Source organism: Nicotiana tabacum, chromosome 16 (assembly GCF_000715075.1).
Source record: "Nicotiana tabacum cultivar K326 chromosome 16, ASM71507v2, whole genome shotgun sequence".
In the NCBI taxonomy this organism is placed as follows: Eukaryota; Viridiplantae; Streptophyta; class Magnoliopsida; order Solanales; family Solanaceae; genus Nicotiana; species Nicotiana tabacum.
The window spans coordinates 132,672,385-132,692,036 of record NC_134095.1 but is presented as its reverse complement, the minus strand read 5'-3'; the positions used below and the strand labels follow the sequence as shown (position 1 = coordinate 132,692,036).

Sequence of the window (19,652 nt, the reverse complement as noted above, 5' to 3'; positions counted from 1 at the left end):
AGACCCTCAGCAACACTTGAAAAAAAATTTGTCGATTTGTATGACCCAAAGGCAGCCGAATATGATCCCAGAAGCTATCAAGCTACTACTATTTCTATTCTCTGTGACTGGGGAAGCTCAGACTTGGCTGTATTCGCTCCCAATCAATTCCATTGTCACCTGGGAGGAATTAGTCAAGCAGTTCCTGAATAATTTCTTCCCGCCCACCAAAACCGCAAGGCAGATTGATGAAATATTACAGTACAAGCAGCAGCCGACTGAGACCTTGCAAGAAACTTGGGAAAGGTTCAAAGGGATGCTAGTGAAATGTCCTCATCATGGTATTCCGGATAAAATGCTCGGGCAGAGGTTCTACATGGGGTTAGCTAACAATTTAAAGGCCAATGTGGATGCTTCAGTTGGAGGTGCATTTTTGAGTAAGACATTCACCGAGTGCAAAGTCCTTCTTGACAAGATGTCCCAAAATTCGGGGTGGATGACTAGAGGTACAACACTAGCACCCATAATGCATTCCGTTCCTCTTGACCCAAATAATTCGCATGTAGAGAACATGGCCACACTCCTGACTCAGATGAGTATATTGACAAAGAATATTGACGAGATGGGTACGAAACAGGTGTATATTGTTGACACAACAAATGGAGGACTGTGTACACCCTGTATTAATCAGTCTTATGTGTGCTCATGGAGTGGAGAAGGTGACAATCAAGGGGTAAGAGAATATATGAATTATGTCAACAACTTTGGGGTTCAGAGACTAGGAGGACAGCAGTGGAGACCGGCACCATATCAGCAATATAGGCCAAACATGCAACAGCCTGGAGGTATGCAACCTCAAGGCCAAATGGTCCATACCAGAGACAGCAGGGTTATCCACAACAGAACCAACTACAGTTGACATATCAGCCACCTACTCAACAACAAGATAACAATATGGTAGAGATCAGGGGTATGCTTCAGCAACTCATTAGGACAAATGGTAAGATGCAAGAAAAGTTGGCAGTGCATGATTCAGCTATAAAGAACATTGAAACTCAGTTGGGGCAGTTGTCTATGGCTTTAAACAATCGCCCCCAGGGAACATTGCCAGCGGACACAAATATCAACCCCAAAGAGCAAACCCCGAATCAGCTGATGGCAGTAAGTCTCCGAAATGGCAGAGATTTAGACAAAGAGAAGGAAAAGGAACAAGCCAGCAAAGAGACTACGCCAGCCACGCCAATTCCACTAGAGGTAGATGAACCATCAGAATTTACTGAAGTGGTGATTGAACTAGATCAGGGTGAAAAGGGTAAGGCAAAGGCGAGTGAACAAGCTGCAGAACAAGAGGTACCTCTTATGCCACAGAACCCCAACAAAGAGAAGCCAGCAAGCAGTGCACAAAGGGTGGTACCTGCACCATTCCCTCAAAGACTGGTAAAACAAAAGAAGGAAGATCAATACAGAAAATTCATGGAGATGTTGCGACAAATTCAGTTGAATATTCCGTTGATGGATGCCTTGAGGGAGATGCCAGGTTATATGAAGATGATGAAGGATCTAATGTCACAAAAGTTTGACTTTCAGGACCTATCCATAGTGACTCTGACGCAGACCTACAGTACAGTAGTGACAAAACCCATGGCTTAAAAGATGTCTGACCCAGGTAGCTTTACGATTCCATGCACTTTTGGGAGTTATGCCTTTGCAAGGGCATTATGTGACTTAGGATCCAGCATAAATTTGATGCCTCTGGCTGTATACACCAAACTGGGCATTGGCATAGCTAGACCGACTTCGATGCTATTGCAGCTGGCAGACCGCACAGTTAAACGGCCGACTGGGATTCTTGATGATGTGTTGGTACAAGTGGGGAAGTTTGTGTTCCCTGCATACTTTGTTATTCTGCACTGTCAAGTAGATGAGGAGATCCCCATCATTTTAGGGAGGTCATTCTTAGCCACTAGGAGAGTACTGATTGATTGTGAGACTGAGGAATTAAAAATGAGGCTGAACAATGAAGAAGTCATATTCAATGTTCAGCAATCCATGAGGAGACCCGGTGAATATGCTAATTGCTCCTTAGTGGAGGCAGTGGATGTAATCCTACACGAAGATGATGTGACCTTGACTGCTAAAGATCCATTAGAGGCTTGCCTAACAAACTTAGAGGAGATGGATGATAACGGGTTAGCTGAGTTGGTCATGGCACTTGAAGGCCAAGGATTTTGGAAGAGGGAACCTTAGTACGAGTCCCTTGAGTTAGAAAAAAGGGCTACACCTACAGCAAAGCCATCAGTAGAGGAACCACCCAGATGGAGCTGAAACCACTCCCAGCTCACCTCAGGTACGTTTTCTTAGGCCCCGACTCTACTTTTCCTATCATTATATCATCCGGTTTGCTAGATGTGCAGGTAGAGCAGCTCCTACAAGTACTACAGGAATGGAAGACTGCCATTGGTTGGACTATGGTAGACATAAAGGGTATCAGCCCATCCTTTTATAGGCACAAAATTCTCTTGGAAGAAGGGCATAAACCTTCCAGAGAACATCAACGAAGGCTGAACCCGAATATGAAAGAGGTGGTGAAGAAGGAAGTGATCAAATGGTTAGATGCGGGAATCATTTTCCCCATATCTGATAGCAATTGGGTCAGTCCTGTCCAATGTGTGCCGAAAAGAAGGGAATGACGGTTGTACAAAATGAGAACAACGAGTTGATCTCAACTCGTACAGTCACGGGATGGCGGATTTGCATGGATTACCGAAAATTGAACATAGCCACCTGGAAGGACCACTTTCCTCTGCCATTCATTGACCAAATATTGGACAGGCTGGCCGGGCGACCACACTTCTATTTCTTGGATGGATATTCGGGGTACAATCAGATCTCAATAGCCCCCGAAGATAGAGAGAAAACATCCTTTATTTGTCTGTATGGCATCTTCGCCTTTTTTAGAATGCCTTTTGGGCTTTGCAATGCACCAACGACATTTCAACGGTGCATGTTAGCCCTTTTCATAGACATGGTGGAGGATATTATGGAGGTTTTTATGGATGATTTCTCCATAGTGGGGGATTCATTTGAGGATTGTCTTCACAATTTAAAAAGAGTGCTCAAAAGATGTGTGGAGATAAATTTAGTGCTAAACTGGGAGAAGTGCCATTTTATGGTACAAGAAGGGATCGTCCTAGGGCATCGAGTATCCAGTAAGGGAATTGAGGTTGACCATGCTAAGGTTGACGTGATTGAAAAGTTGCCACCGCCTACTTCAGTCAAGGCGGTGAGAAGTTTCCTTGGGCACACGCGGGTTCTACCGGCGATTCATAAAATATTTCTCTAAAATTGTTAACCCATTATGCAAACTCCTTGAAAAGGATCATCCCTTTTTGTTTTCTAATGATTGCAGGTTGGCATTTGAGGAGTTGAAAAAGAGATTGGTGATTGCACCCATCATTGTTGCACCCAACTAGGAGCAGCCGTTTGAGCTCATGTGCAATACAAGCGATTATGCTATAGGAGCAGTCTTGGGGCACAGAAAAGATAAACTGATGCACCCGATTTACTATGCAAGCAGAACACTTAGCGGTGCATAACTCAATTACACCGTGGCGGAGAAGGAGATGTTGGCTGTTGTTTTTGCATTCGACAAATTCAGGTCATACTCAATTGACTCAAAAGTTATTATTTACACTGACCATGCAGCAATTAGGTACCTGATAGAAAAGAAAGAGTCAAAGTCACGCTTGATTCGTTGGGTTCTTCTGTTACAAGAATTCGATCTGGAGATATGTGATAGAAAAGGGACAGAGAACCAAGTAGTTGACCACTTCTCAAGGTTGGAAGGAGCTGAAAAGAAAGTAAAGATTGAGGATATAACAGAGAAATTCCCGGATGAATAGTTACTAGAAATAACAATGAAGGAAGCACCATGGTATGCTAACATTGCTAATTATTTAGCAAGTGGTATTGTACCTCACGAGCTCTCCTCTATTCAAAAGAAAAAGTTCTTTTGTGATTGTCGGTCTTATTATTGGGATGAACCTCTTTTGTTTAAAATCTGTGTAGATAACATGATCCGGTAGTGTATCCCCGAGAAAGATCAAAATTCTGTTTTGCAGGCCTGCCATGCCTCACCATATGGTGGTCACTTTGGAGGAATTCGTACATTAGATAAGGTGTTGGAGTCGGGCTTGTATTGGCCAACTCTGTTCAAGGATGCCCATGCTTGGGTCAAAAGTTGCGACGAATGCCAAAGGACAGGCAATATATCTCGCAGACATGAGATGCCAATGACCACAATTCAAGAGGTGGAGGTTTTTGACATGTAGGGGATCGACTTCATGGGGCCATTTGTCAGCTTATATGGTAACAAGAACATATTGGTAGCAGTTGACTACTTCTCCAAGTGGGTCGAAGCAGTGGCTCTCCCAACCAATGATGTTAAAGGGGCAACAGGCTTTCTAAAGAAGAACATTTTTACACAATTTGGCACCCTAAGAGCTATACTCAGTGATGGCGCAACTCATTTCTGTAATAGAGCGTTCGCACGGCTGCTTGAAAAATATGGAGTTCGTCATACGGTGACCACCCCATATCATCCACAATCGAGCGGGCAAGTTGAAGTGTCCAACATGGAGATTAAAAGTGTCCTTACAAAAACAGTGAATGCAACAAGGACCGATTGGGCAAGGAAGTTGGATGATGCATTGTAGGCATACCGCACAGCCTTTAAAACTCCAATTGGTATGTCACCGTACAAATTGGTCTTTGGTAAGGTATGCCACCTCCCGGTGGAGCTTGAGCACAAAGCACTTTGGGCATTGCGACAGTTGAACTTGGACATGAAAACAGCAGGTACTAACAGAGTCACTGGGTTACATGAGCTTGAGGAATTCAGGTTCCATGTATTTGAGAGTGCTAGATTATACAAAGAACGGATGAAGCTTATGCAGGACAAGAACATCGTGGACCGAAACTTCAAATCTGGAGAGCTAGTGTTGTTATAAAACTCCAAATTGAGATTATTTCCGGGTAAGTTGAAGTTCTGATGGTCAGGACCTTTCAGAGTGGTGTAAATGTTCCCAAGTGGAGCTGTTGAGATTGAATCAGAGGATGGGACGAATAAGTTCACATTGAATGGTCAGAGGTTGAAACATTACCTTGGAATGGCAAATGAAAAAGGGGACAGAGAGATAATCATGTTGGAAGAGCCCCAGTACGTGAATGAGGAGTGATGCTCCAAGACTGCGTCGTGCCGCGACGTTAAACCAGGCGCTGCGTGGGAGGCAACCCACGAATATTGTTTGTAGTATTTGTTTTTTATGTAACATCCTATATATATATATATATATATATATATATATATATATATATATATATATATATATATATATATATATATATATATATATATAAAATAATCTTGCCATCTGCCGCGGTCGCGATAGAACCGCGGCCAAACATGGAGTGAAACGATAACATTCTGTTTTGGACTGTTTAGCCCACCGCGGTCGCGGTAGGAGCGCGGTGGGCACCAGATACGTTTTTTTTTAATTTTTTCTTCATTTTCTTTATTTTCTTCCTCTCTATTTCATATTTATTCAACCCCCCCCCCTAATATATCAACATAAATGACCCCCTCATATTTTCTAATCTCTCTCTCTCTCCTCTCTTTAAACCTTAACTCCCAGTGTCTCAATTGGGAGGCTAAGTGTTGGCTAACTATTATCACTAGTCGGTTGTTACCCTCCAGCAATACGACTGATGTCAATCTACCACGAGCAGCATTGATCTACTATTTCATAGCCCACAGGGATTTTGATGTGGCACGGCTCTTCCATGATGAGATATTGAATAGATCACCAGAGTTACTCAAAGGCTTCTACGTTCCTTCTCTCGTCACCAGGCTGTGTCATATTGCTAGGGTCCCTGAAGACCTTAGAGTTGATGGGAAATTACCATTCATGGCAAGAAAAATCAGAATTGGGATGGAGCCGGTGGTGAATGTTGATGAATCAGATAATGAATCAGATGATGATGATTCTGAAGCAGCTGAGGTCCCACAACCTATGAGAGTTGAAGAGGCAGGCCCTTTACAGCCCCGCCGAAGTACACGCCTGACAGGTTTGGAGCAGGATCTGGCTGGGTTGCGTACCCCAGTCACTGATTTGGGTGCCCGCATAGACGCAGTGGCTGACAGGCAAGTGAAGTCGGAGAAGAAATTTTTAGGCTGGCTAACAGCTATGGGTCGTGCATGCAATGTGAACCCAGACACTGTCTCCGATCAGGAGTGATCTTCCAGGGAAGTGCCTTTACCTCACTGTTCTTTAAGTTTTTATGCCATGAGGACATGTCTACATTTTATGTGTGGGGTAGGGGATACTTCAATGTATATATGTGTTTGTAATAATTTAACTGTTGAATTTTTCTTTGGTTTTGCTTTGATTGTTTTTGGTGTTTGGTTTTGCTTTGATAGATATTTGAGACCATTTCTTGAGGGAAGTAGTCTAGAGAAAATACCAAAAAGATTTTTTTATTTTATTTTTAGGTAGTGTAGTAACTCCCCTTTGGTTTTTCTTTGGGCCACAGTTCTTTTCCAATGGTTTATCTTGAACCAGGTATAGGTAGTTTTTGTTATTTTGTCTTTAGTTTTAGTTAGCATTGATGGGCTACGAGCTGAATTAGAAAGAGAATCCCTTGGTGTTAGTACACCTGAACACAATCGACACTAGAGTGTAACGCCTAGTCTCAGTGGTTGACTCTTGCTAAAAGTGCCTTAAAATTGTATGTTTGTAGCTAACTTGAACACTCAAAAGAGAATGTCTTGATAAATCAATCTGAAGTGAGTCATATGCCATGTGTGTGTGAGTTATAGTGTATTCCATATTTGACATTTGATGCCTAGAACTTGCCCTGTGTGTTTGCAAAGCGAAATAGTAGTTTCATTCAGTCTTAGAAGTAATATAGGCATTTCTTTGTTAAGCCAGATATATATAACGTAAACCCACCTAAATGTAATACATCTTAGTTAACCCCGTTGAGCCTATAAGCATGTTTCTTTGGCACCCACATTGCGAACCTTACCCAATTGTTTGAATAGCCTTCTGTTTGAACCCTTTTACCTCCCATTAGCACTTGAATGGCCTTGATATATGCAAAAGTTAAAGTGTGGGGTGTTGGTTTGGTTTTGAGTAGAGCCAATGAAATAGAAGAAAGGTGTAGTTTGATGAATAAAAGAAGAAGCACCACAAAAAAAATATAAATAAATAAATATAGTAGTTGATAAGTGGTGGCTTGATGCAAATGCACCTAAAGAAAGGGGATGCTATGAATAAATTGTGGGGAATGTCTGGTAACATAAGAATAATATGGAATGTTAGTGTGTTTTGTATTAAAAGTACTTAGAGAGGTTAGTCACTATATCCAAATATATCCTACCCATCCCTTAGCCTACATTACAACCAAGTGAAGTTCTAATTGATCTTAGACCTGGATAGGCTTGATTAGTAGAGTATTACACTAAGGGCAAGCCTATGGTGCATCTTTGTGGCATGTGATTTTTTTTTTTTTAGAGTAAGCGAATTTTGTCCATTTGAGTTCCTAATTGTGTTTACTCATATTATTTGTGGAACTACTCTCTTTTATGATGTGAGGGCATGTGACTCATAAAGGAAAGGTAAATCTTGACTTCTGTATAGAGTAGTTTGAGTGAGCGTGAGTATTGCATGGTATGAGAGATTCGACTTATGAGGCAAAGATTGTTCACTTCTAGGTGCAACTTTGATAAAATTGTTCAAAGTGTGAGTCGTTAAGAAAAAAGCTTAGGGAAGGAACTTTGATAGAGTGTGGTGGATTGCTAGAGGACTAACAATGATTTAAGTGTGGGGTGTTGATATTAGGCTATATATATAATATTACACCTCAATATTACCATACTTTACTGTGGTTTTATAGGAAAATTGATAACAAAATGCTCTAATTGGTGTTCTTTTGCTTCGCAGGGAATAATCTGAGCGAGGAAGCACTAAAGAGTGTTTTGAAGTCAATAATGTGAAGAAAACACCCAATCAAGAAGTACCCGAGCATGAAATAGAGAAAATGGACTGAAGGAAATCCACCGCGGTTAAACCATGGCAGATCAAGTGGCGAGGCAGAATGTTTAGCGTTCACTGCGGTCCTACCGCAGTTCTGCCGCGACCGCGGTGAACTGATCATTCGCCAGAAAATTGAGGGACCAAAGTGCAAAAATCGGAAAAACTTATTCCAAACCCTTATTAAACTTTAGAAGCTCGCCCACAATAGAGCTAAAATTATTTTTTAAGACATTAATGGAGGCAAGAAGAAGTGTGAGAAGATCAACCAAACATTATAGTTTTTCTATCTCCCTTTTATTTTCTTGCAATCTTACATTATGAACAATTTAAGAATTTTCTCTTATTTTGTTATGAGTAGCTAAACACTTATCTAGGGTTGATGAACCCAATTATTGGTTGAAGTTTTGACTCAATTTGTTATAATCGAGCCGAATTTATTATATGATTATTCTACTATGTTTTGTATGGTGGTTAATTGAATGGGCCCTTGATTAATCGTGTCTAGTTACCTCTTATTGCTTGAGAAAGAATATTGGGTTAGATTGATGTTGAACAACACCACTTTTGGGTAATTGAAGAGATTCATTACTTGAACTTAAAAGTGGGTTTAGAAATAACGATACTTTGGTAGGAAAATTTAGAGTTGTACATATTGTTAGCTAGAGTAGTTCGAGAGAATGCTCTAGTAAATTATTGTAGTTGATCGAGACTCGAGAGATAATTACGATAACCCATAGCTCTTAATCCTCATAGAATATTACGGTGAGATTATAGCGAAAGAGTCAAGATATAAAACTAGCAATTGGGGACATCATTGCCCTAGACCTTTTACCATTGAATTATCTTTGCTTAAGCTTATTGTTATTTTTAATATTATTTGAAGTAGTTAAACGAAAACCAAATCTTTATTGATCAAAATCTTACATCTAGAAAGTGGTTGAGTTGATAATAGCATTGCCAAAAAGTTGTAATAGATAGGTTAGTTCCCTGAGGATTCGACTCCGGACTTAAAATCGGATTATATTTGCAATGACCGCTTTATCTTTTAGAAGACATAGTTGGGCGTAATCAACCAGCCTGTTCCAAAACATAATGCGGGCCTGCTTGAGGCTTCAAATCATCTCAAACAATGCTAAAACCATGAATCGTACTCCAATTCAAGCTTAATGAACTTTTAAAACTTCAAACTTCTACATTCGATACCGAAACCTATCAAATCACGTCCGATTGCCCTTAAATTTTGCACACTAGTCATATTCAATATTATAGACCTACTCCAACTTTCGGAATCGGAATCCGACCGCGATATCAAAAAGTTCACTTTCGGTCAAACTTCTCAAAAATCTTAAAATTTCTAACTTTCGCTAAATGACTCCAAAATAACCTACGGACCTCTAAATCCAATTATGATCGCGCTCTCAATACCATAATCACCATATGGAGCTATTCCAAGACTTGGAATCCAAATATACACCCAAGTCCAAAATCATCATACGAACCTATTGGAACCTTCAAATCCCGATTCGGAGGCCGTTTACTCTAAAATCCAATCTTAGTCAATTCTTCCAACTTAACGCTTTCGAAATGAGAACTTTTCTTTCCAAATCAACTCCAAACTTCTCAGAATTCAATTCCGACCATGCGTACAAGTCACAATACCTTAAATGAATCTGCTCATGGCCTCAAACTACTGAAGAATGCGCTAGAGCTCAAAACGACCGATCGGGTCGTTACAAAAATTGAGAAGTTTGACCGAGAGTTGACTTTGTGGTTAACAGGATTGGATTCTGGTTTCGAAGGTTGGAATAGGTCCTTTGTGTGATTTATGACTTTTTTGCAAAATTTGAGGTCAATCGAACTCGATATGATAGGTTTCTGCATCGAATATAGAAGTTAGAAGTTCAAAGTTCACTAGGCTTAAATTGATGCGCGATTTGTGGTTTCACCATTGCTTGATGTGATTTGACGCTTCGAGCGAGTTTGTATAATATTTTAGGACTTGTTGGTATGTTTTATTTTTGTCCCAAGGGCCTCGGGTATATTTCGGATGGTTAACGGATAAAAATTTGGACTTGAAGCATTGCTGGAAATTTTGCCTTTAGTGTGATCGCACCTGCGAGGGATTTGGTCACAGGTGCATGATCGCGGAAGTGACATAAGGGTCGCGGGTGCAGTCAGGGAAAAAGGGAAGGCAGTCGTCGCAGGTGCGCATAGGTGAACCGCAGATGCGGAGTCGCACCTGCGAAGTGGTTCTCGCAGAAGCGGAAAATGGGAAAGGGAGCTGACTTCGCAGAAGCGAGTCCGCATGTGCGGAACCTGGTCCGCAGAAGAGAAGTGGCCTTCATGGTCAACCGCAAAAGCGGAAGAAATGCATGCACCTGCGAGACCGCAGATGCGGCTAAGTGAGTCACAGATGTGTAAGTATTGGCAGTGTGTATAAATTCGAGGGTTTCGAGAAATTTAATAATTTTGGACATTTCAAGCTCGGACTAAGGCGATTTTTGAGATGGTTTCTGAGGGGTTTCTTGAGGTAATCACTCTTGATCATTTTTACTCAATAATATTGTTTCCCCGTTGACTTTCCCACCTAATTTGTGTGTTTTTTAGGTAGAATTTTGTGAGTTTTGTGCTAGGGATTGGAGAGTTAAATTTGGAAATTTGGGTGACAATTTTGTATCGGATTTGAGCAATTTTGGTGTGGTTGGACTCGTGGTTGAATGGGCTTTCGAATTTTGTAACTTTTGTTGGATGCCGAGATATGGTCCCGGGGGGTTGACTTTTGAATTGACTTTTTGACTTTTGATTAAGAACTTAGTATTTTCATATGGAATTGATTCCTATAGCTTGAGTTGATCGTATTAAATAGTTTGTGGCTAGATTCGAGGTATTCATAGGCCGTTTCGCGAGGCAAGAGCTTGGTGGAGTAGAGATTTGCACGGTATGATTGAGGTAAGTAATACTTCTAAACTTGGTTCTGAGGGTATGAAACCCAGAATTTTGTGCTATGTGATTGGTGTTGAGGTGACGCGCATGATAGGTGACGGACGTGTGGGCGTGCACAGTAGTAATTGTGATTTAGTCGATTTTATGGACAATGTAGCTATCTTATCTGAACATTATTATTGTATCATGTGTAACACTTAAGTTGTGATTTATGCTAGGATTCATGTTTAGGCTATATACTGGTACTATTGGGATCCGCAATGGTCGTTCTTTGTTGTTGAGTTATTTTATTAATTGCAGTTATGTACTCAGTCATATTCATCATTACATATCATATCTCAATCTTTGTTATCGTATATTATCGCATCTTGTATCATTGATTTGGGCTGCTTAGCATGAGTGTTGTAAGCCCGAGAGACTGGAGAGATTGACGATCGAGTGAGGCTGAGGGCCTGTTGTGAGTGATATTTATGGGATCGGGCTGCACGCCGCATCTACCCCTCCGAAGTTTGCACACCTATAGTGAGCACAGTTGCTATTGATTCACTTATATTTGGGCTGGATTTGCCCTGTACAGTGCTGAGTGAATTGAGTGCGATAAGTGAGAATTGAGACAATCACGCTGAGTACTCCGAGAATGTGAGTAAGCGAGGGCTTCATTGTGTTGTATTACCATACGATGTGCATATTGGTATGTAGATATAGAGATGTCATATTCCTCATATCATTCAGACTTGACATATTTTATCTGTTCTGAGTTTAATTGTTAAAACTGGAAGCATGTCTAAATTCTTGTATTGTTACCTGCAGATTATGATTTTCTGAGATATTACTGTCATATTTTTCGTGAAATTTCGTACTGTTAAATTCTGTATCTGGGCTGTAATGGTTAAGCTCGTCACTACTTTCAATCCAAAGGTTATTTGTTACTTATTGAGTTGGTTGTACTTACACTACACCCTGCACTTCGTATGCAGATCCAGGTGTTTCCGGGCACGGTGGTTGTTGACTCAGAGTCTGCAGTCGTTCGGAGATTATCAAGGCAGCTGCCTTGGCGTCCGCAGACCTTGACTCTCCTCTCTTATCCCTTAGATTTACTTATTTAGTTTATGTTTTCCTTAGATAGTGTATTAGACTTTGTATTTGTATAGATGCTCATGTACTCAGTGACACCCTGATTTTGGGAAGCTTCTGTATCAAGTTGTGACGGTTTTGTCCAATTTTATGAGATTTTCACTTATTTAACCATGTTTTAGCGTATTTTGAATTTTAGAGTGTTAGTATGTATAAGTTATCGACTTGCCTAGTATCATGATAGGCGTCATCACGACAGGTTAAGATTTGGGTCGTGACAAAGAAAAGGTCATATAACTAAAAATTAAAATAATATTTGTGATGGATTACGAAGCCAAATCTCCCATAGTTATCAAACAAACACAATGGGTAAGAGTCAATATGAGGATGTCAAGAATCAGAAACCAGAGATGCCCTGATTTGAGATGGATGCTATCCAGTTGAGCACAAATTCACTAATTCAATCCCCTTTACAACCACAGAACTAATCTTTAAACAATCCACATCTCGGCGCAGAGGCGGACCCAAGATTTGAGCACAACGGGGACATCATTGTGTACTAATCACTAGCGATAAAATTCGGTGTGCAACTCTTTGAAAACTTAATGATTATAATGACTTATCATCCAAGTATAAACAAAAAGAAGTTCTAAAGAAAAGAAAACACCGAACAAAGAGAGATTTCTTCGCAAAATGGGTGCTATGGGAAGGAAAGATGTTTGATTAAGCATGTTTCGCACTTTAAAATTTCTAAATTTTTTTTAAAATAAAAAGAAAGGATTAGTGATTAAAAGAGTATTCAAACTTTAAAGAAATCAAGATTAAGGATACGTTAATAGTAAAAAAAAAAAAACTAAAGAAGAGTCTTAAACTCTTAGTTTCCATTGCCGAGTCGGAGTCAAAGTGATTGATGAAGAACGTCGTGGCATAAGGATTTGTATTTTTCTATTTCTGGAATGATAAGTTGCATGCAATCTGAAGTTTTTAATTTTAAGGGATGAATTTGAAAAAAAAAATTAATCAAGTTGACTATTATGTATTAGAAGTCAGAACTAAACTATAATTGAATTCAAAAGAAAAAGAATAAAAAAAACAGTTTGTTATTAAGTATAAAGAAAGTACGTTGTATTCAATTAACTAAAAAACCTAAAGATTGGGATTCAAACCTCGATCATCTAACAATTAGCAAAGAAGGGAATTGAAGCGTCCAGCATAACCACTTCTTCCGTCAGCCTTTTTGTGTCTGGGGCACAACTAAAATATTTAAGAGAGTTCTATATATATATATATATATATATATATATATATATATATAGCATATACATACAAGGTTTTTGCTGAGGCTAACGGGATCTCGTGACCCTATACAACTTACCTTAGGTTGCAATAGAGGCGGATCCAAAATTTCGAGTTATATATGTAATAATAACTTGGTTCACAATCATTATAGATAGATATTTAGTAGACTTCTTAGTAAAAGTACAGGATCTGGGCAAAAGCTACTGGGTTCACGAGAACTCATATACTTAAGGCTAAAACCGCCCAGGTTATGGATAGCTTGCAAAGTTGGACTAGGAATGACAACTAATAACACATAACTTCAGAAAACAAATCTTGTTTAATCACTTTATCTCCATTGTGTTGCTTCTGAAGAGCATAAGACACAGAAAGAGTTGAATGATAACAGCAAACATAAAAGCCAGCATAAATGTAGCTCATTTCTGTTAGAACACAAAATTAGGCTTTACACTAAGGTAACGAAGAAACAATTAACAGGAGCGGACATACAACAGATGCTCAGAACGATGTCTTGAGTTACTGAGCGATGCTTGATGGTATGTACACGAGTCGCACACATTCAACCAGGGCAACTTTAAAAGCTTCGAGACAAACTAACTGCATCAGATTCATATCTGTCCACCTTTAGGATCCTCCCTTTTATTGGATGCTTTTTTAAATTAGTCCTGGCTCTTCGAGGTGTATTCCGAGCTTGTTTCTCAAACCTGAATACAGAACTAAAACATGCAGTGACGAGCTACCAAACAGCATATGGACATATTTAACACCGAGAAAGAGACTTGTACTTACAGCCGAGCCTTCTTCTTTTCTTTGTGCATTGCTAATTGATTCTCTTTACTGTCCAACTGTGAATTATATGAAACCTCCTGCTCGTTGGAAGCGGGTGAATCCACGTACTCATTACCACTGCTTTCACTGCTCAGCCTTGATGCTGAGAAGGACAACGATGAAAAATTTGTTCGAATTGGTGGAGGACAATCCTTGATTGTGGGAATGTGTTCATCAGAGGTAACATGGCTTTGGCTGAAGTGAGTTGGCCGTCTTTTGCAGATTGATGAAGCTTTTGATATATCCTGTCATCAGTTAACAAAACCTCTAATAACATAAATAAAGTTTCAACATATTTGCAGGCTATAATTATGTAATTAAAGGTCACTGGTAGAAATCTGACTCAGTTTCTGCAGTACAAGAAAACTAGATGTTTTGTCGAGTGAGAACAAATCATACTAGAGAAAACCGTAAATTAAGGCAATATATTGCAGACCTCAACCTTCTTGACGTAGCTATGATCTGATTTATCCATCGAAGAATAATTCTCCATAGAGGAGCATGTCATATCCTCCTCATTAAGCAATGTGTTGTTCAGATCTTGCTCCTCGCCAAAGAGTTCTTCAAAATTTTGGAAGGTCAAATCAACATCAGGCATGTTGGAATTGTCAAAACGTCCTTCTTCAGCATAAGGTCCTAGTTCTTGTAGATTTTGAGGCCAAAGCTGCAGAATTCATATAATGATCAAGCTAGTACATGGAGGCAGACCTATGTTGTAAAGAGAGGGGCTACCGGCACCCGGAAAGTTCAGCAAAAATTCCATGTATACATTGTATATGTCTTTAAAAAATATTGATATATGAGCAGTGACAACCCACATACAAAGCAGATTTTGGTTGAATGCGAAAGTACACTCCTGACCTTCAAATCCTAGATCCGCCTCCGCTAGTACATTATGAATAAAATAGTTAACCCCACACAATGATCATAAGGGATAAGAGAGGTGAGCTAGTCACTATCCCTGATTATGGCATCTGCATTTAGACTCCCATAAGAGTGCACATGTCTAACAATCATAAGGATAAGAGGCTAAGGAACAGACAAATAGTGAGGAAAATCTTAAGGGGAAGAGGAGAAGAAACATGCAAATAGTGGTTTGACCTTGCTATGAGTTTCATTCTAAATTCATCACCTTGCATCAATGCTAAGATTGACGACAGTACATGGTGCTACAAAAAGAAATTTATTCATTATACTAGATTTCAGCCTATGTTTCATAATATTAGGTGTTAGTGACTGTAGGTAAAGATTTTAACAGCACATATAAACTCTTTGTAGCTAATTGTGCTCTGTAAGATAAAGTATTTTGCCAGCATAGCAGCAAATGAAATGCATGGCCTTGCTTCTTTGGTTCCTGAAATTTCCAAGTTAGGTAAAACTAGTTTTTTTGCTAGACATTGCGATAAACAATTCCGCCTATGAAGCAAGTTGGATTATTAGTTAATGAGAAGTCTTATGCTTTAGCTGGTTTGTGGACACTGTCCCCTAAATGATAGATGTGGCTCTCAGTGTTCCTTACATCACTTCAGACAAATCGCCGACATGAATTGATTACATAGAGAATCCCCTTAATGAAAAATGTGAGTGCCAGTGTTCCTTACATCTGACAAATTTCCACACACAAAAAAAAGAAAGAAAAAAGAAGCACGAGAGGATAACTGCAGACAGGGATCATGCATCTATACCAGATAGAAAATGAGAACTTAAGTTTGAAACTGAAAGATTTTGAATTTAGTCTAGTTACATGATCAGAAGGGTGAAAAAGTTACCTATGTTGGAACCGACTACACCTATGATATTTGCGCATGCATTCTTTTTTCTGTCAACTTTGACGACTTTAGGCTATAGTTTATTCCAGAGACAAAACATTATCTTTAGTATAGGTCCAATCCTAGGAGAGAATCTAAACAAAACAAACAATCTTGCAATGCTTTTATGGGGCGAGGGCAGGTTTTATCATCAGCCTTGAGTACTCCATACAAAATAAAACCTCAAATGTGTGAAAGTGAGATAAGGTAGAGAATGCACGAGAATAGCAGCAGACCTGACTACTCTGAACTGGACTTTTACATTCCCAAAACGAATCTCCATCTGGCATCGGTAATGGAAAAGATTCAGCAGCTGGACTTTCATGAGTAGTGCCCCAATCCTGAAGTTCAGGGCCAAGATCAAGTGAATTCTGCAAGCGATCAGATTTACTATGCATATTCCATGAAGTACCATTCTTGAATGAAGAAACATTATTTTGACTTTCTCCGCTTGTTAAATTGTTACTGCCCTCTGTCAGCTGAAGTCTTTCCAAGTCAAGAATCTGTTGTAGAATGAAAGAAGTGCTCTCCCGCCGTTTATGCAAGTATAACGTCTAAAGAAATGAAGCAAGTGATTATAGTGGTAAGACGCTAGCCATCAATGACTTGGAAAAGACATATAAAGAAGCTATTTTACTTTATACCACGAGTTTACAAAAATTACCTAAAGACAAAAGTAGGACTTCATTATTTCAGCTGACCATATTAACTATTTGCATTCATAAATTAATTGATCCTAGACAATCACCGAACATGATACAAAAAGAGAGGTAGAGTTTGAGGAGTTATACTGTAAGGTGGCTTGTTGCTACAATCTACAGTTATATACAAAGATTTATCCCTTAATGGAGAAAAGCCAAAATAGTTATCATCAAACTATGGCAGATGATACTGGTCATCAGACAGTAGACATTAGTTATCCTCATTAATTATATTAATATCCCTACTTCAAACAATAATCCTTCTCAAACATATCGGCAAGACTAAGCCAAAATGCGAACACATTTTAAATAGTTATGCCTGTCTAATGCTTAACTCAACCCAACCTGTAGAGATGGTAGTATATGATAAAATCTCCAACATGCTAATTCAGGATTTCAGGAAAAAGCTGCAAAACAATAGGTATTTAGTTACTGATGTCTACCTTAGTGTGGTTGTTACTTGATCCCACTTCACATTCTGCAGAGACAACAGGACCTCTGAAGTCGAGTTCAGTAGCCAAGGAAGAGGCCCCCAGCTGAGTGAGACCGTTTGACAATTTTTGGATTGACCTTGGCTCCATTTACCGTTCCATTTGATGTTGAGATGAACTTATCTGGTGGAGTAGTATTTTCCAAATCTTTCAAGCCGAAACCCCACAATGCTGCCAAATCCTTGGCAGAAGGACACCCCATATAACTAGTGATCACTTTTCTCTGGTGTTGAGAAGAGAGGTCGTGATGGCGGCAGTCACAGTCACGACACATGAACATTTGATGATCCGAACATCGAATATAAGCTAGGTTGTATCCACAAGGCTCGCAGACAAGGGTGCGAGGATGCCGAATAGAAAGGGCATTAGCTGAATGAACTTTAGCATCACAGGAAAGGCAAAGGTGTGCTGCATCAGACTCACAATACACCACTGGCTTCAATAACATGCAAAATTCACATGTTTTCTCCATTTCCATGTTCACAAATCAGCACGACCCTCGAAATAGTTGTTCTGCACATCTAAGCCACAACATACTCTTAGGAAAATTTCTCGGAAAACCTCCAAAAGGAAAAGGATAAATTTCAGTTTCAAGTAAGATATTTTTGTGCAAGATCTTTTATCATGTATTTGTCAGAAATCAAAGCAAGAACATAAGCTAAATATTAGATTAGTTATCTGTTCTTATGATCTTGTCAACTAAAATACTCGGTACTGAATGGAAATGCCTAATATCTATTTATACCAAACTCCTAGGGACTTATACCTAATTCCCTTGGCCAGAATCTGGTAGTGGAACACACTTGCATAATTAAACAATTCACACTTTCATAAAGCACAACAGAAATTTCTATATAGATAGTTCAAACTATTATAGACTACAGTAAGTTATTCAAAAGATTTCAATAACTCCTCAATGAAAATCACAAGAAGCCGTGGCAGCCCGATGCACAAAGTATTCCGTGTCCATGCAGGTTCAGGGAAGGGCCACACCCTTCAGGTGCGATGTAGACAGCTTATCCAATGCAAGCATTGTATTGGGAAAAATTGCATTTATATATGTAAGTGACATGTTGAGACACGTGGACTGGTCAAATAGTCAAAGAATTATAATTAGTCAAGAGGCACGGGCATCAATAGAAACGAGCAAAGGCAAAGGAAAAAGGCAAAGGAAGAGGCACGGGAGTACATTTGAAGGATTCAGCGCCCGTACCTATTTAAGTCATTTATCAAAAGGAATGGATCTGACCATAATAAAGAGCGCAGATACGAAATTCGACAGGCATTAAATACTGGATACGTTAGAGAATTTGTATTGATCACAATGATTGTGTAACGTAGCATTCAATGTCTTTAATTATTCATAATAGCCTCATTATGATTTGGGGAAAACGCATATCTTCAAGATACCTATAAAAGGGAGGTATCTGGTCATTTGTAAACACAAGACACAATTGGAATATACTTTGATTCACTTGTTTTTCTCCTGATTACACTCTGGTTACTCCAAATTACTTTCTTCTACATATTCTTTTGATATCAGTAACCCGCGTTCTTCTAAATTCTAGCTTTGACTGAAATTCTATTTTTTGGTTAAACAAGCATTAGTGCATCAAAAGCAAGAACAAAATTCTTGTATATATTAAACAAACTACTACTTAGTATAAACATCAATTGTTTCTTTAATGCAAATTTCTAACAACATTATTGCAAGACACCTAATTAAATTTCTGATAATCACATTAGGAAAAACAAAACTGAAACTGCAGAAAGAGTTTCAATTAAAGTAATGAACCTGTGATTGTTGGGAAGAAGTCAACTTTCTTGAATCAGCTAAAAATATGAAACTTAATTATTTAAGTGAATTTATGAAAGAGAGAGAAAAACGATTGAGGGTAAGGAGGTATATGGAGGAGAGTCACAGGAATATGTATCTTATCATTCATGATCAGCACTGCCTTTGAACTTCTCTTTATGTACTTGTCATTATATGTTCTTGTTTTTTCTTTCTCGCTTATTATGCCATATCTGTATTAGAGCCCGAATAAATTTAAATTCTCACTGAAAAATTCATATTAAGAAATAAAGTATTCTCTGGTAAATACGACAACATGTCATGGCTCGAATTGAAAATATTTGATTAAAGATAAAGAAATACTAATAACTCCACCACAAATACTTATAAGGTGTTTGGTCAAGCTTTTAGAAGGAAAAAAGGTGTTTTTGAGGAGAAGCAGAAGTAGTTTTGGATAAACAGAAAAAAGTAGTTTCTCTCCAAAAAACACTTTTTTAAGAAGTATTTTTGAGAAAAATACACTTGAGCAGTTTTCAAAAGCTTGGCCAAATACTAATTATTGTTCAAAAGTATTTTTCTAACTAATTAGCCAAATACAAATTACTTCTCATCAAAAATACTTTTTTTAAAAGTATTTT

General features: G+C 38.9%; 2 protein-coding genes and 1 non-coding gene across 3 annotated transcripts; 1 reads left to right on the top strand and 2 right to left on the bottom strand.

Moving 5' to 3' along the window:
• Positions 1 to 217: 217 nt before the first annotated feature.
• Positions 218 to 324, bottom strand: LOC142170832 (small nucleolar RNA R71). The gene has a single exon (XR_012700445.1). It is a non-coding gene; the product is annotated as a small nucleolar RNA R71 (small nucleolar RNA).
• Positions 325 to 1,632: 1,308 nt separating this feature from the next.
• On the top strand, positions 1,633 to 2,226 carry LOC107804655 (uncharacterized). The gene has a single exon (XM_016628576.1). It carries the CDS (start codon positions 1,633 to 1,635, stop codon positions 2,224 to 2,226), a length of 594 nt encoding a protein of 197 aa, XP_016484062.1.
• An 11,465-nt stretch (positions 2,227 to 13,691) lies between these two features.
• LOC107811678 (putative zinc finger protein At1g68190) lies at positions 13,692 to 19,154 on the bottom strand. Its single transcript, XM_075233363.1, is given in 7 exon segments — positions 13,692 to 14,095; positions 14,181 to 14,464; positions 14,662 to 14,883; positions 16,264 to 16,581; positions 17,172 to 17,262; positions 17,264 to 17,740; positions 19,015 to 19,154. Coding segments are annotated over 6 exon segments (1,479 nt in total). The 5' UTR covers positions 17,698 to 17,740; positions 19,015 to 19,154; the 3' UTR covers positions 13,692 to 13,965.
• Positions 19,155 to 19,652: the final 498 nt, after the last annotated feature.

Bases quoted from the DNA above. Each gene is read 5' to 3' on its own strand.
- LOC107804655 (XM_016628576.1), top strand. From the start codon at position 1,633: ATGTCTGACCCAGGTAGCTTTACGATTCCATGCACTTTTGGGAGTTAT.